The sequence below is a fragment of the Cynara cardunculus genome, assembly GCF_001531365.2.
Source record: "Cynara cardunculus var. scolymus isolate 2C chromosome LG 12, CcrdV1, whole genome shotgun sequence".
Taxonomy (NCBI): domain Eukaryota; kingdom Viridiplantae; phylum Streptophyta; class Magnoliopsida; order Asterales; family Asteraceae; genus Cynara; species Cynara cardunculus.
This window is the reverse complement of record NC_037539.1, coordinates 9,707,917-9,735,661: the sequence shown is the minus strand read 5'-3', so window position 1 is coordinate 9,735,661 and position 27,745 is coordinate 9,707,917. Positions and strand designations below refer to the sequence as shown.

The following is a 27,745-nucleotide window of genomic DNA, read 5'->3' as shown; positions in this document are numbered from 1 at the left end:
TAGAGGTTGCGTTTGTAACCTCTTAGAGTATAAATAGGGTATGCTTTGTTAGTTTGTTAGTAACAATCACTCATAGACATACAAGCTTAGAACTCTGTGTTTAAGAACACACACTTTATTAATTGTTGTTAATAACTTGATGTGGGATCTACAAAGAATCTACTGGAGCAAAAAAACTTGTCCAAAATCACCAAAATCCCTATTTTGGTTGAATATCTCAGGTGCTGCTGTTAATAAATCTAACAAAAAATCAGACATTTTCAATACCTTCAAACATTATAATCCTTACATCAAGAAAAACCAAGGCATTATGGATGGATAGACAAACTACAAGTGATCCTGAAGTGTATCATCAATGCTACACAAGAACAGCCCGAGTCGGAATTTTTTGGGCGCGATGTAAATCACCTACTTGTAGCGTTCGAATAACGAAGCCATGGTAAGTTATAAAAAATGGAAATCATATAAAAGGTCAAAATCCAGGCAAAACTGAGAGATCAGCTATTCCTCTTGGGAGCTCTGAGATGTTCCTAAGTAGTGCAAGTCTGTTCTTTCTGATCCTTTCATCTTCCTGCAAATAACGACTCGTTACAAAGATATTTTCATTTTACATTACTAGATACTTGACTCGGGCTAAAGGTAAGTCGAGCCATCTTGTCAAAAAGCCAGACAAACGAGCCTAATATGGCTAAGTATCTGAGGGTGTGTTTGGTATGTGGGACAAGACAGGATTGTAACAAACATTTGTGGTCTCACGTTTGGCATAACATTATACTCGAACGGAATGAGACTAAGTGGAACAAAATGCGCCAAAATAAGGGGAAGAAAGATCAGGGAGATGAGACAAAATTAGTAAATTAGTTAGTGTAAGGAACATTTGAATTCTTCCTATTTCATACCCATTTTACCTAATAAATGGGTTTTCAGCTTACATGACATCATGGTTATAAGATCTACCGATCACCACTAAAAATGGATACGGAATTGAAAAAATTGAACCTTTGTTATACCAATTGAAAATAAAATCCATCGTTAAACTAGAAAGAAACTACGCAAACTTCATTGTATTTTGATGCACTTTTTTGGCCTTACAAATTCAATGACATGCTTCATATTCATACGAAGTGAAAAAGATTCAAATTTTTGTTAAGATTTTATCCGTAAGTCATAAAATCAGTTTGTTTGACCTAAAACGTCAAGTGGCTCATTGTTTAGTTCTGTTTTACAGCTATACTTTTAGAAAGTAGACGGGACGTACCACCATGACAAAGACATGAGTGAAGAAATCTTCTAGTGGCTGAATTAGTAGCAAAGAGGTTTCGACAAAATCATCCACCTCAATACCTGAAAACAAAAACAAGTGCATGAGCTGTGCAAACTTCTATACATAGATCACTAAAAACGTTTCGACTATTAGTTTGATGTCTAAAATACTATTCAAGTAACAAGAATCTTATGATCAAACCTAATAAAGTCTATAAACTGCAACCACAGAAACAAGGGGCAAATAGGTCATTTTAGCTTAAAATTTTCGGAAAAAAGTAAAGTAGGACATCCCAAAATGGAAACTGTTGCAGTTTTCATAGGATGGAAGAAATTATCTTTTATAAACAGAAAGATTACCTGGATATATTTTGCTTCTAATAGATGAGAAAGCGCTCCACAAAGCTTTCTCTTCGTTTGTCTCAAACAACGCTTCATCCACCTACAAAAGCAAAAATTAGAATACTTTTAGGAGGAAATGATGTTTAATGAAACAACACGCGTTTTATCCCTAACTACTTGGGCTAGGCTAGAACTGACGTTCAAGAAGCTAACATTCAAACCAAATTGTCATTGGCCTAGTGGTATCCGGGTTACTGGTAGATCCCGACCTCCAAGGAGGTCAAGGGTTCACACAGGTGAAGAGTGTGCGTGAGTTTTGCCATATATGCTTCAAGAGGAAAAAAACAACATACAAAAAAGAGTTGCAAAAGAAACGAACGTGAAAAAGGCAGTGTGCAGTTTCTGCACTTCTTTATGCTGCATAACTCATTTTTTCATAATATAACTGCATCATGCAGGATTTGAATGATAGCTGATGAATGAAAAGATACCTGTGTGTCAACATCGACATCCTTTCCACGAACAATTCTTGTTGGTCGAGAATATGCTTCAACAACTTTTGGCAAAAGCTCACCCCGTGACAGCGTTTCCATCTGTATACAATGGCTTGAAAGAAAATCTTCGAGGGGCATGAAAAAGATTGTGTCAAGAAAATGGGTTGCTTACTTTATAAGCCGATTTTGCAGCCAAACCAGGCCAATTTGCACGCTCTACTAAAATCGCACGAACCACTTCCGGATTTATTCCCTTATCGACCTAACAATGCCAAAAAAAGACGGATTAAATCATGCAATCAATTTATCACTCTTAAGTACTTGAACAACATCTGACTTTAGAAAGTCACATGAGTCGATTTTAAACTTCAAAATTGACAAGAATCATGTTTCTTGTGTATAAGAATTGATGACAACCTTTTAATATATATGAAACATAAAACGACAAAAAGATCCTTGAAAATTTTGAAGATGGAAAGTACAATATTCGAATCTCTAAAATTAAAAGAGACATACCAGAAATTGCTCGAGTCTTCGTGTCACAAATTGATGAACCTATAATTGGATAAAAGAAAATGAAAAATCGCTTCTTCATAACTAAAAGTAACATGCAAATGAAAAATAAAGATGGTTAAATATGACAAAAAAAATTAATGTAAAGAAAATAAATAAGAAAAAGAGTATAAGTATTCACCGATCATTGCAAAGGAATCCTCCTTCCACCCCAAAATAAATGCAATGTTTAAATGAGCACATATTAATGAAAATAGATTGACAATTAATCAATGTCCAAAATGTCATTAACATTTTGTAATGATGACTAAAGGGTAAAGAAGAAATTTCGTACTCCAACTTCGCCAAAAAGAGAAATGTTGCCTTTCTTTTGGAACAAAGGAATTTTACTATTTGGCACATATTTCAGAGAGCATTATGTCAGTTTAAATAAGAAACCCGATTTTGGAGATAAACATCTACTTAAATTTCACTTATTATCAGAATTAGCGGTAGTGATGAGGGTCCACAAGGCTTCACAGTTTGTCTTCACCAAAAGGGTATTTTAGATATTTGACAGATAGTAACATTTTACTCAAACTAGGTGTCAAGTCAAACGTTGCAGTTTTTATAAGACGGAGTAGTAAGAACAATAAAAGAATATTCTTACCTCATCTATTGTTACCGTGTCTATTTTTAAGGATTGAACAGAAGCTGCGACTTCCAAGGCATGTCGTAAATCCAAGTTTCTATCTTTTTCCACCAAGACTTGGACCTGAAACAACAGATCAATATTTAGAATCAATCAGAAGTCAACAGATAGGAGTTGACTAATTAAAAAGTCGAATGACTTACAAGACCATAAGAGATTCTTCGTAGACCAAATGGGTCATTAGTCGAGCTTGGTTGACAACCAGCTCCGAACAAACCAACTAAGCTATCTAACCTGCCAAATTGATCGAAACCCAAATAAAAATGATGCATTTTAAAGACAGAGACCCTTGGATACTTGTGGTCAAATGGACCGATTTCAACTTCAAAATAGACGTAATTTCTTCGAACTTTTAAGAATAAAAATGGATAGCCATTTCAACTCGATAGCAAACACAACAAACAGAAAAAAAATTAGTGTTACATATGTAAAAGATTCCTTGATCATCTTTTGACTACAAAAAAAGTCAAACCTCCCAACTTTTCCTTCTTTCTTTGTCCCTTTATCTTGTGGAGAATGGAGGAAATATCACACACGCACACACACACTCTTCTATATGCATACAAGTTTTATAGTTCATGCTATGTCCATAACTTTTCAAAAGCATATTACCTGTCGGCAATCGATAATACAGTTCCTGCATCAGTTTCTGGGAGTATATCGCCAGAAAATCGAGGAAGTGTGATCTCAAACAACGCCTCCGAAACCTGATATATTTCACAAGAACATAGTCATGCATCTGTCTACATGTCAACTTTTTGACTGGCAATGAGTGAAACAATGTGGAACAACAAAGTGCAATTAAATTTCACGAATCTGTATTCCCAAATAATAAAATCGAAACAAAAATATGGTCAAACTAGAAGCTAACATAGACACAAAATGCATCATGGAGTGATTCGATAACCTGTTCTGAATATCCTTCACGAAGAGCATAGTGACGTGCCATTATTCCCGATAGAGAAGTGAACTCTGTAACGACAGCAGTTGAGAGATCTGACATTGCCAGTGATGCAGCTTCCCGAGTAATCTGGATCTTATCTTCACTTAGCCCTAGAGCCAAGCCGAGCTCATTAATAGTACTCTCGACACGTATCATCTTATCCTCCATTGTTCCAAGTTTCTCCTGCATATGCTCATGTTATTAAAAGATAAGAGAGAGAAATCAAACTGAACGAACCGAGTATCTCCAATGTATGATGGGGTTTAGGGAGGGTAAGATGTACACAGACCTAACCTCTACCTAAAAAGGACAGATAAAAATATGAAACGGCTGCAACCCATAGCAAACAAAGGGGTGAACCCCCTACCCTCGGTACATGAACGACATCCTGTCAATGTTACACTCCATATGCTTTTTATTTCGGCATAATATAAAACCTTCAGATTTCATCTTCTTGGAAACAACAAAGAAACTTGCAAGCCCTGTTAGCAACATGTCTCAAATCCATGACCATCAGTTCAAGAGACTCGATTAGTACCAGTTAGACCAAATATCAGCTGTTAAAACCTTAAGGTGGCGTTTGGTTCGCAGATTCTGAAGGAATCTGATGAATTGGAACGTTGAATTCCATTGACCAAATTTCATTCCCTCGTTTGGTTTATTCTTTTTCACGGAAGAAATCTTCAAAATCCTACAAATTCCACAAATAAAAGAATTTAACATTCCTTAGCAACTACATAGTATTTTGATGGAATGAAATTCTCTATATTCATAATACCAAATATGCCCTCAACCTAATATACCCTAACCTCATAAAACCCAATATGACCATTGTTGACCACCATCGATCTGAATCACCTCCGATCACCGCCATCTGAACCATTGCCGATCACCACCGCCGACTACCACCAATCTGAACCACCGCTGACCACCACCGATCTGAACCACCGCCAACCATTATCGATCTGAACCACCGCCGGCCACCGCCCATCTGAAGCACTACCGTCGATCACCGCCATCTGAACCACCAAGGACCACCACCGATATGAACCATTGTCGACCATCTCCATCTGAACCACCATCACTCACCATCGATCTGAACCACTGTCAACTACTACCGATCTGAATCACCACCGACCATCACTGATCTGAACAACCACCGATCTGATCCATCGTCGATCTGAACCAACCCCGAGCTGAACCACATCCGACCACCGCCACCTAAAGTACCACCGACCACCACCGATCTGAACTGCTGCCGACCACCAACGACTACCACTGATTTGATTCACCGCCGGACACCGCCAACCACCAACGATTAGAACAACCACCAATCTGAACCACCACCGCCACCGTCGATCTGAACCAGCCACTAACCACCTCTATCTGAACCACCGCCGACCACCGCCATCTGAACCACTTCCGTCCACTACCGATCTGAACCACCGCCGACCACCATTGATTTAGTAACGTTGTTTGACTTATGGTTATATTTGGGTGTATATTTTTTTATTGTTTTACATATTAAATAATTATTTTATTAAAGTATTTTTAGTTTTAAAAAATTAAAATTTTCAAAAAAGGGCATTTTGGTTATTTACCAATATTTCATTCCAATTCCAAAGCTACATTCTATAAACCAAACAGACAGATTCCAATTTCTTAAAAAATTCCATTCCAATGTCTGCCAACCAAACAGGTGGTTAAACCTAACAACATTCCATTCCAATTCCTTCAAAGTCAAATTCTTTTAACAGATTCTATTCCATCCAAAAACATTATGTGAATGAAACGCCACCTTAGACTCTACAATTTTCAATCTCCAACTTCACATTGACTCACTATGTGGTCATACATATCTTTCTCCTACAGCTAGCAGTCATACAGAGATCACACCATATCACATCAATTTACTTATAGATTCCATTTATCCTTGATATTACTCCATCAGCCAAGGACAAAAAACGATGTTATTAAAAAGGAAGAACAAGCATACAACATAGAGATAACTTATAGAAATCAGTAAGGTCGACCCCTTTGTAATGCAAAGTTATGGGTCTGAGTCCTGAAAAAATCACTTTGTAGATGCTAGGGGAAAACTACATACAACAATTTCCCTCTCAAACCCTAGCAAAGCTGAGGAGCCTTGATGCACCAGAGTCGCCTTTCACAAATTGATATATACACACACGCATAAAATAGCACAAAGAACCAACTGAACAGTTGGATGATCCAGAAAACGATAACTATTAGCTATTGTAAAGAGAGTGTGCATTTTTGGTTCAAGAAATTAAGGGTCAATGAGATGTGTAATTTGACATCTTCAATTAATAAACTTTTATCAAGAACACAGAGTAGAAAAAACTTACATGAAATAGAATTCCATTCAGTTGACCCCGGAACTCCGAAAACCTTTTACTAGTGTCTAGTTCATAAAAGAACTTAGCATCTTCATATCGAGCTCTGCATTGAAGAAGATTACTCGATTCATACAGTTAATATACCATGGAAGAAAAGAAATTGAAACGTGAAAGAAAGATAATACAAACCTGAGTACAGCTTCATTTCCTTTCTTAACAACCGACTCGTTGATTGCCCCATTTGCAACCTGAACAAAAATCAATCAGAAAACGCCAGTGAAATCCACATTGACGTAAATATAATTTCAAATGCATTAATTGCAGTTTAAAACTGGAATTTATATCTCACAGCAATGAAATATGGCAACAGAGTTCCCTTATCGTCTGTCAAGGCAAAGTACTTCTGATGCTTCTGCATTACCTGCAGAACGAATTTAACTCAAGAAATAACCCCAAAAGAAAAAGAAAATACATTTGATCTCGTTGACAATGCACATCTCACATTCCACAGTCACAACTGATGCATAGGTGGATGGGTAAAAAGAGGGATAAGACTAGGGTGAGATTAAGAATCTGACTAGATCAAGGATAAAGTACTTAAACACCACCAAGATTAATCAAATTGGCGAAAGTCGATGTTACTAGTGATAAAGCAACAGCACCACACTAGCACCAATCAAGAATCGACTCCTTCTGTATATGAACACTCAAAACAGCTTCACAAGCTATTGTAAACTCATTATTCAGAAAAGAGATGCCTTCCTACGACAACTTGGAATCGCATATGTCGGCTGGAAGATTAAAATAAACATAACTCTTGAAAAATGAGAAGACTAAAGAAAGACCAAAAGTTGGAAAGCAATTAAAGGACTATTAATGAAGCATATATGACGAAGAATCTTAATCTCCTTTGGGCTGCCAGAAAATTATAATCCTCCGTTTAATTGTTTCGAACCCAAAATAAGAGTCTGAATCAAACCCAAGGTGACCGGAGACATAAAATGGGCTGGTCTTGTACTGGCTGAAAATAACATGGATGCCTCTGCATCAACAACACTTGTACGACCAATGAAAATTACGTTATCTCTTGGTTGGCTTTTATCGGCAACCAGTAAACAGAGTTTAGTAAGTACAATAGCAGTCAATGACTGCATTACTAACATATGTTTATGTAAAGCAGAAGGAAATGGATCTACGTTATTGAATAAAACGGAAATGCAAGATTGCTGAATATGCTTTAAATTCAAGTTAGGGGACCCAACTTACAACCAGGCCTGAACAAAAGTTTATGGAAAACTGGAAGGAGTATTAATCAAATATCTACAATACCCTTGATAGTGATATAGCAGAGAGACCTGGTAGATCCGAAACCAAAGCTATTAATATGTTGTATGGATTAATGATGAACAAAGAGGTAAGTTTGGGGTGAAACTGTTAGAACGTCAAATGTTTCTTTAATTTTGAGACATCCCAAAGAATATGTTGCATTTATTTGGGGATGAAGGGAGTAACACATATCTTATCAATCTTAGGGCAATAGAGTATTAAGTAGTTCACCAATGGACATGAAACATATATATTTGAACATAAGAGTATGTAGGAATTGTGTCACAACATCTCGATAGCCAGTTTAGGAAAAGAATTGAAATACTTTGCATTTAATTCAAGTACTTCATATAGCCACTGGCGGGTACATACATTGACATTTTTATTGAGTAATTATATATTGTTAGAATTGACAATATCCCATGCACACAATAACTTTCACAGAAATCAAACAACCAAACAACAATATCTATGCAATGAAGTAATTTGCTTTTATCTAGGTGCACTGATAGGACTTCACTGGTAAAAAGATGAAGGCTGGCACCATTTATAAACCTAATTCAAACAAAAAATATTCAACAACTTTTACGTGGATAAGTAATTTGCTTACATCCACGTGCACTAGTAGGATCATATTATATTTCATGAATCTGTAATGATATGGCCCCATTTATAAAGCAAATTGAACCAGAAAATGGACCACATGATAATTGTCTTTATTTTTTATAGCCATATTCTGAAATATTTTGGATCCATGGAGTAGTCAACCTATTTACAATCCCAATTAAGCTCCATACCTAACGTATAGACCAAATTATATGCAAAACATATATAGACCAAATTATATGCAAAACATACATACTTTCAAAAGAAAAATGGCATACCATTACTAATAGATCTTTCGGGAGCACTAGGAAGGACTCTGAAAATTTGCCAAGCACTGGAACAGGTGCCTCAACAAGGTTTACAACCTACGTTCATTAGCACAAAAACTAGGTAAAATATTTTGGGGAAACTGAGATTGAGGAAGACAATAATATATCAGTTACCTCCTCAAGTAAGCTGCTCTGCATCACAAGACATCCACCAACACCTTTTGCTAAATTGTTGGATTGTTCTAGAATTGTTTTCTTTCGTTGCTGCAGCAAGAAATATTAGCATGCCTTATTTTTATGCATTTACCATCAATAATAAACAAGGCATACACTTTTAAGTCACCTCAGTGTCAACAGAAATTCCAGCTTGTTGCATTACAGTGGCATAAGACTCTGCACTATCGACCTGCACAAAATAAAAATATCAAACAAATGAATTAACAGCTTCGTTTGAATCGGAAACTTATAAGAGTAACCAATTTAATCATATTACTGAATGACCCTCGTAAATTGCAGAAACAAAAGATTATCTCCATTCCAAGGAAAAGAGAGAGATACATTATGACTCTTACAGTTTTACTTCGTTTGAACTGGAAACTTACAAGGGACCACCATTTTCTGTAAACAAGAATTCTAATATCTGATTTAAAAAGATAGAGGCACCTTCAGAATTATAATGACTTAAAAAGCTTTTTTTAATGGTTCAATAATACTTTTTTAAGATGACACAAACTTTGGCACCAAGTTATTGATCATTTCAGATAGACATCTTGTCTAGTTTGAAAATTTAAAAACAAAAATAAATATGTTGGTCAGAATTATGCCACCAGTTTTTCTGTCTTCTCTTGTAATGTATGAGCAAAACATATTTCAAAAACTTCAAAGGCTCTGGTCTTTAGAGACAGAAGCTTGACCATTTCTCATATTTGAAATCTTGTGAAAGAAATTACAATAATTTTTTGGTCTGCAGTCTTGATCATTGAGTGTAAAAAAATCAAGTGTAATGTAGTTGATAAGCTTTTCTTCACAAATACAGACAATTAATCTATCTGGGTACAAAGTTAGGTTCTGTTTGCTTTTGTGTCCCATCTATTTGTGTATGAGATAAAAAGAGGTGATTGTGGGTCCCGGACTCCCAGTTTACCAGATGAGAGAAGAAATGAGGATGTAACCCGCAAAATGGAGAAAATAGTATAAATGAACAGATCTTCATTTGCTTCAATCTTAGAAGTACCAAGAAAGAACACAAGAAGATAGCAAGGTCCATGAAAAATTTGGAAACTACTTTTAAGAGAATTTGGTACTCAATGACTAATGAGTAATACTGAAATTAACATATCAAACATACCATGACCGTAGCCGAGTTTGTATTCCGGAGACCATGAGAGATGTTACCACTGCAGCCAAAAAAGAAATGTGTGAAGAATAAAAAGAAGACAACGATACACCAAGCAAAAATTCATCTTGATAATGAGGTTCTGCTATCTTTTAGATGTTTGTGTGACAAATCCATACACCAAGTTTATAACTCTTGTTGTCTTACATTAACCTTCGTCTCCCCCAAAAAAACTCCAAGTGAAGAATGGACATTCTAAAGGAATATTTCACGAACCTACATCTTTAAAAAGCATAACACATCTTCGTAGAAAATGACACCGAACACAGATATGTTTTTCGTGTAACAAAGTTTCCACCCAAAAACATACAGAAACCAGGGGCAGAGGCATTAAAGGGACATCTATAGTTTACATATTTTTATTTCAAGAAGAAATTGATACAAACAATTTAGAATTTAAGCGTATAATTACAAAACAAAGCAAACATAAAAAATGAAGGGAAGATTGTTAAAAATAAATAGCATATTATAAACAGCATCAGATTTGAGTCCAAAATAATCCTCTAGTTGTCACTATTAAGGGTATCTTAGTATTTGACTGATAGTCAAACGCTAACCTTAAACCATGTATCCAATCAAACATACTCTTGCATGCTTAACAATATAAATTTGATTCCTCTTTGTTCCTTCCCTTTATATTTTTTAGTTCTTCGTGTCCCTATTCATCCAGCAATCAAACAATTCAATTAAGCAAAAGTCACCAGGGCTAATGATCAGAACGAATTTCTTATAATCGACTAAATTCTTAATAATTCGTCTACCTTTGCCCCTTATAGAAAGCCAAGCAAATCTGATCTATATTTTGTCTAACGCACATGCACAAATTCATGAAGATAAAGATAAGAATTGCATGAAGTAAATACTTGCCTCAGAATACCAGCATATGCAAAAGGGACAACTGCATCTCCATGGAGCGCCAAAATCCAACGAATAGGTCGGCTAAAGATGACCTAGATGATAGCATAACATCTGATTATTCACATGTTACAAAATCATTTAGTTTAATCAAAGCAGAAAAAGTAAAGCTACTAGAAACTAGAAAGAACTGTAACTTGAATCAACAAAGTTGTGCTTAGAGAAAAAGAAGATCCAAATGTGTGTTCTAGTTCATTACAGGATTTGACCATACGCATTCAATTTGACAAGGATAAATCTAAAGTCTATTTAGAGGATTATTAAAATCAATAAATCTTATTATGATCCTACTCGATCTAAGAATTTTAGTTGCTAGGAAAACCTAGTTACTTGCATGTAAGTAAAGACTGGGTTTCCGAGAAGCTACCACCGCATCCATTTCATTATTTACATGGGTTTTAGACTTTTTAACATTTAAAAATTTTACATGTAAAATTTAAACCCAAAACTATTATATGCCATTATTTATATAGTAATTTAATCATATATATGAGTTATGATAACAAACATTAAGAAAATATTACATGTATAAATTGTGGTACGATATGAATATGCTGTAAATCTTTACACAACAATATCAGTAAGTTAGAGATGTTATTTTTATTACAAATTATTCCATAAATTAGAAAACCTAAAAGAATAGGGAATCCCGCTACAAATAGTGAAGTCTTGATGGAAGGGAATTCATTTTATAATATAGTACAGTTTATTTGAAAGATATAGATACAACAAAAAGCTTATAAATAACAATTATGCCTTCAGAAGTTCCAGGTAGGTAGTTACAGGGGACACACCTCGGAGTTCCAACGCATGGACTTCGGAAATGATACTTTAGCAATTGCACCAGGAAGCTCCTTTGATAAAACCTAGCAGAAATTAATACAAGAGCAGATTCATTAATCTGATCAGCAAATTTCATGAAACCATGGATGACTTGAGGGCGTCACAGAATGCACCATCCGGGCAAATGTTTTTTCCAGCATTAAAGTAAAATATCAAAACAAATGAGCAAATAAGAAATATTAGCTACGAGTCTTTCAAAGAAAATACCCTTCAACAAAAACAAATGGAGGAACCTTGTGAACCTAAATCAACGAAATCAATTTATTTGTGATGATACTAATGAGCAAATAAGAGAGTATTAGCAACGAGTCTTTCAAAGAAAAAAAGGAAGGTTGCAATTTTCATGCCAAGGAGGGGGTATTTCTTATTCTTAATTCAATTAGGTAGTGGCGTAGTGCAAACTGCAAAGCAAGGAAAAAAAAATGCCGGTCAAATTCCATGAATTGCTACAGTCTTCCCTTAGTTAAATAGTCTAGTAGAAGCCTTTATTCTTCATGTACTCATGATCTTTGTTTCTGTGTTTAGTCAGGGATGAAAACCATTTCGGAGCAAGTGGATGTGCAGTTAGAATCGAAGATAACACTAATAATTGTAAGAAATAAAAGAAACTCAAATACGGTATGTACATGGTTCTATAGTTTGCCTACATCCACATCGTTGCTAAGGAAGATTACCCATACCGTAACAACAAAAACCAGACAGCAAAACAATAGACAGAAAAACCGTCATCCTACCTCCCTAACCTTTGTAACCGTTTTCTTAAAGAAGTTAGACTCACAAAATCATAGACAACTTCTCAATCCAAATCAGGCTCCATACATGTTGCCCAGATTCAATGTAATTTATATAATCCCCATATTTTGGTCCTGGCGCTTCTCGATAGTATCGAGTTAATGTCGAGTTTTTTTGTATATTGGTACTGTCATGAGAGATGAAAATAGCGAAGAATGCATTATGATCCATGGCCGCCTGCCTGGTGGGGAGGGGATTGTCGAACACGGAAAGAATCCAATAACTTCGAAAGAATTGAATTTGAGATTATTGCAATGAAGAGACTTCATGTAAACTGGTTTGACTAGCATGCTTCGTCCAGTCGGAAAGTGTTTCTCTTAGTTTAGAAGATAATCTTAGATTTTGGACATATAAATCTAGATTAGATAGTAGTCAAGTGTCACTAACTTTTAACAGGAGAATATGCAAAACCAATGGCATGGAATTTGTGAAACACACATATAGGGATGGAGCAGTGAAGGGGTTGCCACCCTGAACTTGGTATCATGACCCGTTGGTCCCTTTAGGTTCATTAAAAGTTAATGTTTGGCCAGCCTAAAATTTGGAATTTAATAAAAAGCTTCATACTACTTTGTATATTTGGTACATTGACTAGACAAATAACATTTCTACAATTTATAAATTCTAATTCCTGTGTAACTTTATAAGGTTGTTACATGAACAACCATAACAAAAATGAATGAAAAGACTGTTCAACTTAATAAAATTTCACTTAATCCAGAATTGCAAGGTACGAGAAACAAATTATGTTTGTTCTATTCTTTTTATGTCTTTATCCTATGTCGACATTATGTATAGTGCAATCGGATCAGTAAAGGGGTCTATAGTTCATATATTCTATATCTTGCCTTTAATATGGTATACCTTGCCTTAACTTTATTCTAGCTTCCTCCCTGATCAGACACATTTGCTGGTGAAAACATGTAGTAACTTAACGTATAGAATGGGAATATAGAATATGAATGAAAAGTCAGACAATCTACAAACATAACCCTTCTCCAATATCAACAATTTCAAGCGAGGATATTTGCATATGTACCTCCAGAGCAAGCTGTGCAGATTCCATCACACGAACATAGACATACTCTGTCTTACCTATCATAACAAGAGAAATTTACTATTTTGTTATTACATAAAGTTAGGTTGAGTGAGATCCAAGTGATGATTATATAACATGTCACATCATCATAGCAGATTCATTGTTCCCTTGTCAAAGGTAAAAAGCTTCTTAATAGATTTCGAATCTTTGAACGTTGACTGCCCAGATTCATGTTAATTTATTCAGGGAAGCTAAAACGATTGACTACACTCATGACTTTGGAAACATAGCCCATATTTTCAATTTTTCATCACAAAATTGTAACATTGGCACCTTTGGTAACATCATGGCAAGTGGCTCCTTATTTGTTAGGCAAAAAAATGATATTGAGGCTGCCTGACTGTATAAAATACACCCTTCATCGCATGCAATCTTGACAAAAAAAACATATACATGATACAGAAGCTACATAACCTCTGATAAAAGGAATACAGCAAGAAAAAATAAAGCATGCTTTAGTACCTCTTGATTATAAACACACATAGATCTAGGGATAATTCTTATTAAGCTTTCATAAACTTCAAAAGATAGAAAGAATTACGTCCAAGTTTATCATGGTAGATTGTTCAGCAATGTCTTTGAAGATACGGCAAGCCAAGAAAGCAAGATAGAAAAAAGCCTTGCCACAGATAAAAAGATATACCTTCAGTTCTTGTATACAATGAGTCCACTGGTACGGAATTTTTACGGCAAAAGCCTTCGGCTGCCTAATAAATGGAAAAAATAAGTCAGTCAGTTCAGGCTCAACTTCGTTGAAGATATGTCATAAATGAAAAAAATATGTCATAAGATTGGCATGCACAGGGTGTTAAAATTCGTTGAAGATATAAGGGAAGCAACTCAACTAGGCATTCTCCAAGATGGAACAAAGGTGGAGCTCTTCAAATTATTTAATGTGTGTGTGTTTGGGGGGGGGGGGGGGGGGGTGGTTTAAGGTAATCATTGTGTATGCTATTATTAGATCATAAAAAGCACACATACCTACTCTTCCAGCCACATAAATTACTGACAGGCTTTTAAGCCATATTCGTATTATTACGAGTGACCTTCCATTAGGCTTGTCCATTTGAAGTGAGATAGATCATCTCCGTCCCCCTCCCAACAAAAAGATCACCACATACACAAAGATCATTAGAGGAATGACACCATTATTCGTTGTTTGTTCTTGCATATTCATTGGTCTGCAATTGATTCATGTTTCATAAACAACATCTCTTTCCTTCATCATGGATTCGACCAGTTGAAAGTCGTTCTCTTGATATCTATCTTCAAATATTCACAACTTTGAAAGTTCTCCCGTCTACAAACTCATTCAAACTGTACCCAAATGAAGTTGTATGCATTCCCTCACTTTTACATCAAGAGTATTTCTATATTCAGATTTGTTGGAACACGACTCATTATGGTCTAGCAATGAGAGAATTTCAATTCTCGTTACTAATTACTTGAAATTTCTACAAAGTGAATATGCAGACCAAGTATGAACGGAGGTTGAAAGAGAATCTTCTACTTAAAGACGAAATATCAAAGATAAAAACCTTATAGGAACGAAATACCTTAGTTGGCTTTCCTTGATTATCAAACGCTTTTGAAACTGGAGGTCCTCGAACCTCAACTTCATTCGCCACTTGCTTAGAGCATAGGTTCTCAACACTTATCTGCAAACACCAACATTGAATTACCAAGAAAGTTGACAATCAAGAACAAGGTTTAACTAAACAGTACAGATCATATAGACAAAATTAAAAAGATAACAACAATAAAATCTTATATCTCAAAGGATCAACGACATAAATAATGATTCACAGTAAAGCATAAGAACTCATTACTGAAAAGGAACTAAGCAAAAAGAAGAAAAGGAAACCGTACTACTAGTCTCCTTGGGGTGCCAAGTACAAGAGCTTCACCATGAGTCAACCTTTGCTTTCCAAGTAATTGCACAATTAGATCTTTGAGCTGAAACATATCGATCATAGCCAGTGATACGTAATTAGAAGCAAGTTACATAATTGAGAATGAGCTACGATTAGTAATGCATCATCAAGTTTAGATATGTGTAACAGCTGCGAACAAGAAAAGAGCTAAATCGACCGTAGTGAAGTGATGAACATACTTGCTGGCCTGCACTAGCAACATCATTTGGTGGTAACTCTTCTGTCCCGATCTCAAGAAGAAACAATCTTGGTTCAATAGACACCTGTACCTCAAAAATCATAGAAACATTATGCCAATGTCAGCTTATAGTGACAATTCATTGGATGGAGAAAATAAGTAGACTCCATCCAACCCAAGGAAACCTATTACAGTTTACACAGAATTCAACAAAAAGCAAGTACAGGAGTTGATTAGGATCACTTTAGTTGTGAAGTATTTCCTCCGTGCCATGAAGAATGCAAGACCTTTCTTCACAGAATGTCTCATACAAAATCACAAGATTTCCTCATAAGCACCATTTTTCATTACCATGATCATAAATTAATTAATGATATTGATTTGGGCACAAGATTCCTTTATTTGTATTCATACAAGGGTCTTTTAAATATTAGATAGATAGTCAAATGCTATAATTTTCTTGGGACGGAGATGGTAGTAAATGGCAAAGAACAATGATAAAAAAGAATTATAACAAGAATGAACGGTAAACCATCAATTTCAGAGTAAATATATTGACAGAAGATTCTTGGAGATCCATTAAAATCCAACAATATATAAGCATTTGTGTTATCATCTCTCTCCTAACACAATACCTTCAAATTAATTAAACCAGAGTTAAAGGAGAAAAAGTAATTGTAATGCACCTTTGTGGCTTCTGAGTCTAGAACCTCCTTGGGAATGACAAGGTCATTAGCTTGAGAAACAATGCCTAATGGATATCCAAGTGACTCTCTTGTATTCGACCAGAGCAGGGCACATTGTCGAGCTAAACTGATGGGAAAAGAAGGGCGAGAAATGTTACATACTGAGGGTGATTCTGTTCCATTCTTGTATGTTCTTCACAAAAGAGACACAGAGATAAAGTGTGTTCAAGAAAAGGAGCAACCTGCGCATCCGGCCAAAATAACGAGCACGTTCTGTTACCCCAACAAAGCCTCTAGAGTCTAAGATATTAAAAGCATGAGAAGTCTTGAGAAGCTGATCATACCTAGAAGTTCAGCAAACATGTGATATCAGAGTGGACAAAAATGTGTGTGTGTGAGAGAGAGAGATAAAGGGGAAACAGAGCACAAAAACATACGCAGGTATTGCAAGGCCTAAATCAAGCAAAGCACGTGCTTCTGCCTCAAAAAAGTCGAAGTGTTTCTGAATATGATCCACACTAGCATGCTCTAGATAATATGCACTCATTTCTTTCCTGAAACACAAGCATACAACTTAGTAATGTTCCAAAAGCTAAGACTAAAACAAGGACAGATGAAGGATGTAGACTTGGTGATGACAACACAATGAATAAAAGAAGACAAAAATAACAGTGGAAAGCAAAAAGTAAGCAAAATGACCAATTGCAGACAAGTCAGATGAAGTCATGAAGATCAAGGGTAAAAAAAGGCATGTGTAGAAATGTATGTGCAAAGACTTCCATATCGTTCCTGAAGTGCTTCCATTGTCATTTTTGTAAAGTTGCTATCTGATCGGTAACGTGCAAAGCCAGTTGTACACTTATTAACTTATACTCCCACTCTTTTCTTTTTCCAAGAAACTTATACTCCCATGAAAATGGCAACACTTTCCATTTTGGGACGACCAATGAAAATGGCAATATTTCCCTTTTTTGGGAAATTTCAAAGTTAATTACCATTTACCCATTGCCATTGTTACAACTCTTTGATGCTAATGATTTTGGTCCACATGATTCTCCAAATTTGTCAATATTTGATGGCATTTAAACCATTTGATTAGTAGTTGAACAATTTCCTAAAATTGTATCGGTCAAATTGTGATAACCGGGTCCTGGTTATGCACCTGAGGTAATTGTTATGTGATTACYTGATTATATGATCACGTGAATATTTGATTAATTGCTATAATTGATCATGTGGATACATGCTTACATGAAATTAATATGAGTATGTGTATATTTTTCATTCATGGAAGGTATGTATATGTATTATGCATGAAAAGTTATATGTATGCATGAGTATGCATGGTTTAATGGTGGGTCTATGCATATTGATTATTATGCATGCATGGGAGTATAATAAAAGAGTTTTATATGTATTTCTTCAACCGCCTTTCCCTTTTTGGGAAGGGTATAAAAGAGGTTCAAGTTGGAAGGAATGGTTGTTCTGGCTATTTTCGGAAAGTTAAGAAAATTAAATCTCTGTGTAGATTTACCATATTTGGAAACTGAAGTTGGGGATCAATCTGAAGTTGATTCGTATTTGTTGTTTTCTTCTTCAAAATCAATCTTGCAAAAAGTGAGTTTTGTTTTAAAAACAGCCTTTGAATATTGTTAAGATTACTGGTTATATATATATATATATATATATATATATATATATATATATATATATCTGGAATTGCTGTTGAATGCATTTGGATATAGATATGTGTTCTTATGGAAACTCATTGATCGATAAGGACCTGTAATCGGACAGTGTGCTGTCCGATGAGGGCTCCTTACCGGCCAAGCTTTGACCGGTGTGATGTTTAATATTTAACTCATCATCCGATGAGGACTCCTCACCGGTAAGAGCCTTGTCCGGTGAGGGAATGTATGGTATTATGTATTGACCGGTAAGGAAGTTATAATCGAACAATGTTGTCCGATGAGGACTCCTCACAGATAAGGGCTTTGACCGGTGAAGGATTAGTTGATTAACTTCGTGTCCGATAAAGGTATGTCCGGACAATTGGTGTCCGATGAGGTTGTCCGGATATGTTTTGTCCGGATAAGAGTTGACCGATGAAGAAGAGTTGGCCCAAAACTTGTAGCCAATGATGGTATTGCATAAGTATTATGTAATCAGTTTTAAACTATTTTATAATAAAAAAAGGGCATTTTTGTATCTTTTAAATAAGAATTGTGAACTAGAAAAGATATTAATATTTTCTTTCAAGACGTGTGTGACGTAAGTTTGTTCTGGCATGAAACTATGTTTTAAATGTTCCTTCAGAACGTGTGTGACGTAAATCTGTTCTGCTATGGAACTAGGTTTCTTCAGAACGTGTGTGACATAAGTCTATTCTGATTTGAAGAAAAAATTAAGGTGGAAATAAGGGTGGCATATCAAGGAGAGGTGTACCTATGGATATAAGGGTGGCAATTGTGGGTGTGGTTAATATTATAACTTTTGTTGTTATCACCATAAGACGCAATAATTCTAAATTAGCATTTCTCTGTGACTTGATGACTTAGAAATACTGCTCTTATTGAAATAATAACATTGATGTTAGTGAGAAGGGGGAAATGATTTATAACCAGAGGCATTAATTGCCATGATTTTAAAATGGTTTTGATCCAAAGGCTCTGTATATGCTATACAGAGGCTCTGTATTATGGAGTGATATACCTACATTTCTATGTCCAAACTCTATGTCTGAGCTCTGTATCAGAGTTTTGCCTTTTAAAACAATCTTTTAGAAATTAATCATTTTAAATATTTCTTAAACAAAGTAAAGAACCAGAAGAGCTCTGGTTATAGTTTTATTCTCTTTTCTTTAAAAATCAAATGTTAGTCTTTTTGGATCAAAAACTTTGGTTGTCCAGAGGATCTCTGATTGAGTTAGTCTATAATATTGGAATGAGTACAAAGGAGCTCTGGCCTATTGAGCCAGAGGATCTCTGTGAGTCAGAGGAGTTTTATGACTTTGTGTTCTGTAAGAAACGCCGATTTCAGGAAGTGTGTATTTGTGTTATATCTGTTTGTTTTATAGTTTGAGTGCAAGCAGATTGGCATACTTTTGCTAGAAAGTATTATTTATTTATTTGCAAAAGATGTTTTAAATAGGATTTGGTGATTTTCACCCTGTAATTGCAAAGAATGGATTTTCTCACTAGACCTTCTGGTTTAACCCTCATTTTGTATTTTTAAAATGTGCATTACAGGAACAACGGGGTCTCGGGATATTAAGGGAAGCTTATGTGTTTTATCTGCCTTTTGAAGATCAGCCTGTTGCCTGTTATATTTTGAAGATAAATGTTGACATACATGTGTAGTACAGGGATATTCTTTTGGAATTTTTTTCAGTTGTAAATTCTGTAGATAATGAATCCTTGTACTAGTGGGACCTATGTCGTGTAATCTATATTTCTTTTATATGAAATATATGTTATATGCAAATGTGGAGTATGGGGTGTTACACAAATGTTGTAATTTTCATCCAATGGAGAGAGTATGATCATACTAGGGCTTAAGAATTCGTGAAGTAAATTTGGTGGTAATGTTAATCATGACAATCATAAGCTTATCATAAGAAGAATTTAAGTTATCATTTTCCTTGTAATTGGAAGAAAATTGATTTATTTTTCTTTTAGTCTCTCTCAAATAGCTTTGTGTTACCTATCCTAATATTTTTTTTATCCATGGAAGTAAATTTATACACCATAAGACAAATCCAGGAATTGATAATGAGTAAAGATCAAATTGCTTACTCGTTCTCAGAGAAGAGCTCTCCATAAGTGATTCCGTTGGCATATTGAATTTTCTTGAAATGATCAACTCCCTAAAAATCATTTTTGAACAAAATCTTCACAAAAGTTTATATAAAGCAAGCAGAAAATGAATGGAAGTATGAAACAAAACAAATCAAGCTATGTTTTGACCTGAAGTAGCATTAGGATGCGTTCAAGACCATAGGTGATCTCAACAGATACCGGCATCAACTGAAGACTTCCAGCCTTTAAGAAGAAGAAATTAATGAGAAAGAATAATAGCAAATAAGAAATGGAATGGAAAGAAGAATCTGGAGTGGTAGTAATGGCTCTTGGGAAAGGTAAAGCGGTGCATTTTATGGTATCCACAAGGCAAGTCTGGTACCTGTTGGAAGTAGGTAAACTGTGTAATCTCCATCCCGTCCATCCAAATCTCCCAGCCCAACCCCCAAGCACCAAGTACCTAGAGGTTAACATGAGGAAAGATCACGTGACAAGAAACACAAAATGACTATATAGTAATACATGATTTCTGGTTTCAAGCAAACCATCGTTCTCGAGAAACTAAAAAAAAACATGCTAGAGTTGTGAGAATGAGGGACTCTGGACAAAAAATTGTTAAAGTACGCTTTTTTCCATTTATATTTCCATAATTGTCCAAAATCGCTCCCTCATGGAAATGGTAAACATCTTGCTTTTTGGAGAATGATAGTTGTTTGCAACATCCAAAAAAACAAAAACAGGTAGGATGGTTGAAAATGTTAATCACTCACCCACCATTAGATGGATTAACTTACCCTAGACCATTATTTTACTTATATGCATAATGTTTCTTGCACAGTTTCATTCAGTTAAGAATTTCATATCAAGGATTAAGAAAGAAACGACAGACACTTTGTCCCATATGAACAACAAAATTTCTTTTTGAGGGGATGTCTTGCAATAATAGCCACATTTCCCACTTTGGAAACCATTGAAGTGCACTTCCCTATTTTTGCCCTACTTCTCGCAACAAAAGCATTAATGATTCTTTTTGGTCCACGATATTTACGTTAATTTGAGTGTTATAGTTCATTGCAAGTGTATTTTGAATATGCAAGCTACTACTAAATTATATTTATTAATTAAGAATGTAGCAATTCTTGTCGAATAGAGAAATATTAACATCAAGTTGAAAAGAAACTTGTTTGACACTCAAAAGTCAAACACAAAACGAAATAAAAAAAAGACAATTAGGCTTACCGGGCAAAAGTCAAACACAAAACGAAATAAAAAAAGACAATTAGGCTTACCGGGCTTTCCCAGTTGTCTTCCACAAAACGAATATCATGTTCATTGACATCTATGCCTGTGTGACAACAGCAAATTATCAATATGCATACAGAAAAGTATATAACTCTTACAGAAGGGCGTTGATAATCTTTGCATTCCTTCATGCACAACCATGATAACAAACTTAAATGAAGCAGGCATCAAGGTCATTTCAAATAATTGATTAGCCTACTTATCAACTAGTAAAGCCTGTGTTCAAGATGAAAATGAGTAAAAGGGCTAATGTGGAAACTATATCCTCGTCAAACCTTAAGAGGTAAGGGCAACTACTTTTTCATGCCGTGGATGCATCTAATAACTAAACCCTGGAGCACAAAGGCTCCTTGGATTTCCAAGAGATGTTGAGAGATGTCTTTGTATGCAACCTTTCACATGCATTTTGCAATGAAGCTGTTTGCATACTCAAACTCATGACCTTCTAGTGGAAGACGTAATGTTACGGTTGCTTCAGGGCTTGTCCTTCCCACAAAGAAGAGAGTATAAATCTCTTAAATAGATAACACAACAGATATAGAAGAATCATGATCTAAGGGAGATAGGTGGATAAACTCCTACCTTTCTTACAAGATAATGCATCATGAATAAAGAAACAAAATGAAACAATAGTGTGCCAGCTACATTGTAAAAAGCTAGAATCAGTGGAGCCCTAAAACAATCAGGTGTGATGATGTGTGTAACACGGATCATTTCAGGATGAAAATACTGGGATAGAGCCTTTGGGGAGGTGCTGTGATGGGTGAGAAAAGATGGCTGGTGGTGGTACATAGAACATCTGTTGTTAGCAGAGACTTCTACAATGATTAAAACGGGTACTAGTTCTGTAGAAAAAATCATGTACCAATTAATTGTACATAATGGCCAACATACTCTGAAAAAAATATCTATTCTTTCTCTTCATCAACCCTGTTAATCTTCTTTCTATTTTTTTGGAGAAAGTAAATAAGACACGGAAAAGTTCATTAAGTAATTTCTGGAGCAATTATGGCAATGCATGCCAATACGGATTATATTTGATTACTTCACTAAACCAAAGAGCATCTAAATAGAATAAAAAAATCATCAAGTGAAGGAGCAACACAAGTTTTGAATTTGGTGAGAGACTTTTGGGTGATAAATAAGATTCAAAGCTGACATGTTAACTTCAAAAATCAGCTTTTAAGTGAAGAAAATGTTACATCAGCACTAAAGAATCTATAATGTAATAATTAACGAATGGTTGTCCGTGTTCTCTTCAAAGCCTTTTATAATTTAAGGGGAAAAGTACCAACTGGAGAAAAGTTCAGGGTTCTCTGTTATTTTCTGATATGAGAGTGTTAGCCTCTTGATCAGAAGAATATTTGTCTAACCCTATATTAGAGTAAACTCTGTCAGGCTAAAACAAGAATGTTTGTCCAAAGACTCAAGAAATCTCACCCAAAGATTAGTCAAACTAGAGAGAGAGAGAGAGAGAGAGAGAGAACTTTGTGCCACCCTACCATCCATGCATCTGATAATTTTTTGGAAACCGCACAAGCATGAGAACTCAAGACCTTAGGGTTATTACGAGCAATTCCAACGATGTGAACAAGGCTAGCAGGGCAACCACTATACCTTATGATCCCAACTTGCTTTGCCAGCGGTCCTCTTTTTCGGGATGAAAGCTAACATTGCCTAACATAATTACCTTCATGATGCTTAATAATAACATCATTATAACAAGGATAAACAAGTCAAAGTCCCTTTTTTCTGGAAAGTAGGAACAACCAGAAAATTTTAATATGAACATGAGTAGCAGCCAAAACTTATTTTACTCGATGGTATGGGGGTCAAACATTTTTCTCTTGCTCGTATTTGAGTTTTTTTTTATAATGATTTGTTAGTATATAGTGTTCTAAGTACTTGTAACACTGTGTGAACTCATTATCCTTTTATGAAATAAGTTTGTTCACAAAGTTTACCATGTTATAACATTCAAAAGAGTTCCTGAACTTCAATCAAACTTTGGATAGCTCCAAACAAGCACATAGGAACATAGACAAGCAAGATGAAGCTTGGATTAAAGCTTGTTAAGCAAATGAACCCTGCTCAAATTTGCTAGAATTGCATTTAACTTGACTTATTTCCAAACCAAAAAAATCCACATATACATCCAACACTACTGGATACTGTGTCGTAAACATAAAACAGAGCATTAGATAAGTATGAAGTTTAACAAATAGACAAGAAACTAAAGGAAGTTGACAGAATAGGAGTAAAGTTTTTGATGGAAGTGTTATAAATCACAACCACAACCTAGGGCTGATAGACTCCTGATGAAGAGGTCTTGCGAATTTCCAGGATCAGGCTTTAGTATAACCTGAGAGAGAGGAGAGATCTGGTCAGGCTTAATGCATTTGTTTGAAAAATACGATTCAGAGTAAAACCGGAACCTATTTTAACCTGGAATTGAGTATGACGTTGAAGCCTATTAGGGTTTTCACCATAACGACTATCATCTGGCCGGATACTTGGCTCTGCATACCTTCCACCAGAAGCTACCAAATCAGCAATCACATCAATCATTAAAAACTCATTTGACTTGTAAATACATGGAACTCAAATGTGTGAGAGTAATATTGCATGTGCACACAATGGCTAGATATAATCAAGGTCCTATTCCTTTTTGCCATTTAACACTTCCATTTTGTGGGTCTCATTCATATTGTCAGAAGAGACAAATATGTGATTGTGAGTCCCATTTACATAATATGAAGAGAAACGAAGATAGAAGCCACAGAAAAGCCGGAGAATGGAGCACATATGAGCTGTCATAGGTTGTTCATACTTGCTTTGGATAACCTAGAGGCTCTGAGTTCGCATCGCCACTTGAGGTTTCTCCGGTCATCCAGTGTCTATATCACCAGAAGTGTACTAACAGGTCAGAGGAAAAAGCTTCACCACCTTAGTTGTGGTTTCTCCGGATTTTTAGGAAATGGAAGAAGACGGTATAACAAATGGAATATAAGCCTTTTGCCTACCCTAGCTAGGTTGGCTAAACTAGTACCAAGAAAATGAATGAGTCATCAATATGGCAGATAAATGATAAATGCAATGTTAGATGCACTCTAGTTCGCATAAGTCCGCTAGTTGTCTATGATACCTCCATGTACATTTTAAACCATAGTTCATCATTTTGAATGATAAGGCATATAAATATTCCAAAATAGATCGAAAAATATGACAGTAGACACTTCAAAAGATTTTTATGTAAGCATTTGCATAAAAATGGTAAGGACGAGCCTTGTTGATAGGGCCACTTCTTTGTGGGTGGGCATGTCATGGGCTTGAGCCATACTAACAACCTCTTGCAAAGGGATAAAGTTGTGTACCAACACGTTCCTTCTTGACCCTCAGAAAACATGAGAGCCTTGGTGCACCAGGGTTGCCCTTTTATTTGCAGAAAACTTGTAAACCATTATATGTATATTAACTTTGAGTACACACTTACGCAACATTCCATGGCTCTGGACCAAGAACCCTTAAAAATGTCAAGGGATTCATAGTCCCAGCTCCAACCTGCGCAAGACAAACAAGAAAATAATAAGCTGGAGAAAGTTTTGGAATAGCCTTTTGAAGAGCATGTTCAATTTTAAGATTTCTTTAAACCGTAAACGATGAGAAATAAACAGCTGGAAGTAACTATAACTTCAATGAAACTTATGCAATGTTACAATCCACAATGTTTTATATTCTCCATACAATCAATGACCCCCAAAAGTAAAGATATAGCCTCAAATGTAAAAGGTACTTATTAGTTATTGGCAAGTACCTCGGTGTTGCTGCACTGCATTATAGTACATCCAACAGATGCCCAGTACTCCTGCAGTATAAGAAAGCTCCACATATTGGCAACGGAAAAAAAACCACAGAAAATGCTCAAAAGTGGAACTAATAGCTTATAACAACATTTGGAAAACAATTCATTGGAAAATAATGATGATGACAGAAATCTTAACATAAATCATAAGTAAAAAACTTGTGCATTTCAGATCGGGATAATCATGATTTTTCTAAACTGCAACAAGATCAAAATTATTGCAAGTATGATACACTATGCTCTGGTCCCAAGTGATGGCAAACAGAGATTCATTGTTCCATTGTAATCTTTGTTCCACAACTCAGAACCAAACCAAACGAGCCCAGTATATCCCACCCGGAGGTAGGGTCCAGGAGGGAGACGGGAATACGGGATGTATGTGGACCTGACTTGGCAAAGTAGAGCAGTTGTTTCCATAACAACTTAGACAAAACCCCAGTAAACATTTCTACAATTTAGTATTCGCTCAGTCACTCGAGCTACCTCAAAGCAAAATTTGCTTTGCCTCCCTTTTCTATTTAATCAAACATTAAGTAAGCACCAGTTAATTGATCTCTATCCAAATCATACTAAGATATGTTGCAAGGACAAGTTAACATCTTCGTGTGTACATATACAAGTATACCACCTAAGTAATAAAAGAAACAAGTTACCTAATCATTCATTTATTAAATATCTAGAATGAAAAGATAATTAAGCTTTATCTTATCCTACTTCTGCTTAATGCACTCATATTACTCTAAATCATGAAAGCAAAACAATTATGTCACGTCCTATTGCTTTCTTCTTTATCTATGGAATGCATAGAACGTAAGTTTTACTTCATATTTAGCCTTGAGTTTTCATTCTTGTACCTAAGTTCAAATTCTTTGATTCTTAGTAAGAGTGAGATATCAAGAGCCACAAGCTATTTCCATTTGCATCGTCAAAAAGATTGTAAATTGTACCAAGTAACATACTAACATGTGGTAGCTATGACAAAAGAAATTTTGCTTTCTAATATATTGTGTTCTTAGAAGTAACATATTTATATAGCGCATATGTTCAGAGGGGCGTTTACCAAACACTTACCCGGGTAAGCGCTTACCAAGTCACATTACCTCACCGGATGAATATGATAAGGACTAAAATTTCTTACCCGGTAAGAGCGAGACAAGGACCATGAGTCTTACCCGGTAAGTGAGGGCCACGACTCTTACCATGGTAAGCGCTTACCGGGTGAATTGTTGCATACAATGTCGTTTTGATGGATTAAAATCTTACCCGGTAAGTAAATAATAGTGTTAAATTTTACCGGGTAAGCACTTACTGAGTAAGTGTTTGGTAAGCGGCTATTCAGGATTCTTTCTTTGCAAATACTTTAGAAGTGTAGAAAAACATTACGTATTAAATCATTCACAAAAGAACTTCAGTTATGTAGACCTATAAGCTGTGACAAAGGTGAATGTTGCAAAATTTGTTACACGTCAACCTAATGCAAATTCAATCAAACTTCTTTGATTACTCTTGTTATGACTTCTATTCCAAATACAAAAGCAAAAGAGTTTTCACTGAGAAAAAACCGAACCCAAAGCAAATATCTTCATTTTATACCCAAAAATGACAGATACAATTCAATGAAGCATTAAACTACAATTCAAGATCCCAGCATTCCAATTGAACAATTACATACAAAATACAAAGTGGGAATAGTTCGAAATTAGTCGAAATAGTCAATCACCTGGAGACGTTGAATCGCTTGTTGAAAAGTTGGTATAGAGACTTTAATCGGCCGTTCCTCCGCATTTGAACTCGAATCATCTATCGTTACCGAAGATTGATCACGTTGAGTAATTGCAGAAGTTGTGAAAGAACAGCGAGGGATGGTGGCTCTACTGAAACGGCTTCGTATAGGGAGGTGGTGGAAGAGAGTAGGGCGATGGTGATGATGGTGGACAGTGGTGGTGAATAGAAGAGAAAAATGGGGTTTATGGGGTTTGAGAAGAGAGGTTACCAATGGCAGTGTTAGTATCCCCATATCAATGGCTCGCTCTCTTTGGATCACGGAGCCTTCAAGTGTAGTTTTTGATGGGTTTTATCTGGAGGATGACACTGGGACACAAACAATCTCTAATCTCTTCTCCCTGGATGTTCT

General features: G+C 35.6%; 1 protein-coding gene across 5 annotated transcripts; it reads right to left on the bottom strand.

The window, feature by feature from the left end:
- Nucleotides 1-243: 243 nt before the first annotated feature.
- On the bottom strand, nucleotides 244-27,745 carry LOC112522988 (glycine--tRNA ligase, chloroplastic/mitochondrial 2). 5 transcript variants are annotated; one of them, XM_025132372.1, is made up of 36 exons: nucleotides 27,332-27,745; nucleotides 25,564-25,614; nucleotides 25,243-25,310; nucleotides 24,195-24,276; nucleotides 24,048-24,111; nucleotides 21,737-21,792; nucleotides 20,830-20,907; nucleotides 20,616-20,690; nucleotides 20,445-20,515; nucleotides 17,088-17,204; nucleotides 16,893-16,994; nucleotides 16,651-16,777; nucleotides 15,966-16,055; nucleotides 15,722-15,808; nucleotides 15,409-15,510; nucleotides 14,496-14,559; nucleotides 13,793-13,848; nucleotides 11,913-11,984; nucleotides 11,071-11,153; nucleotides 10,156-10,204; nucleotides 9,151-9,213; nucleotides 8,982-9,071; nucleotides 8,817-8,903; nucleotides 6,956-7,027; nucleotides 6,796-6,854; nucleotides 6,616-6,709; nucleotides 4,211-4,429; nucleotides 3,916-4,010; nucleotides 3,447-3,537; nucleotides 3,262-3,366; nucleotides 2,616-2,654; nucleotides 2,272-2,361; nucleotides 2,097-2,198; nucleotides 1,624-1,705; nucleotides 1,259-1,344; nucleotides 244-571 (listed from the first exon to the last, which is right to left on the bottom strand). In XM_025132372.1, the coding sequence occupies exons 1-36, from the start codon at nucleotides 27,626-27,628 to the stop codon at nucleotides 473-475; spliced, it is 3,264 nt and encodes a 1,087-aa protein (XP_024988140.1). In that variant the 5' UTR covers nucleotides 27,629-27,745; the 3' UTR covers nucleotides 244-472. The 5 variants fall into 5 exon arrangements, with proteins under 5 accessions (XP_024988140.1, XP_024988141.1, XP_024988143.1 ...); XM_025132373.1 differs by having other exon boundaries at nucleotides 15,966-16,049; XM_025132375.1 differs by having other exon boundaries at nucleotides 24,195-24,289; nucleotides 27,332-27,711.

Bases quoted from the DNA above. Each gene is read 5' to 3' on its own strand.
- LOC112522988 (XM_025132372.1), bottom strand. From the start codon at position 27,628: ATGGGGATACTAACACTGCCATTGGTAACCTCTCTTCTCAAACCCCAT. The intron at 15,511-15,721 runs GTACGGTTTCCT...TGGTGTTTGCAG, and splicing joins GCACCCCAAGGAGACTAGTA to ATAAGTGTTGAGAACCTATG. The intron at 11,985-13,792 runs GTACATATGCAA...AATTTCTGCTAG, and splicing joins CTGCACAGCTTGCTCTGGAG to GTTTTATCAAAGGAGCTTCC.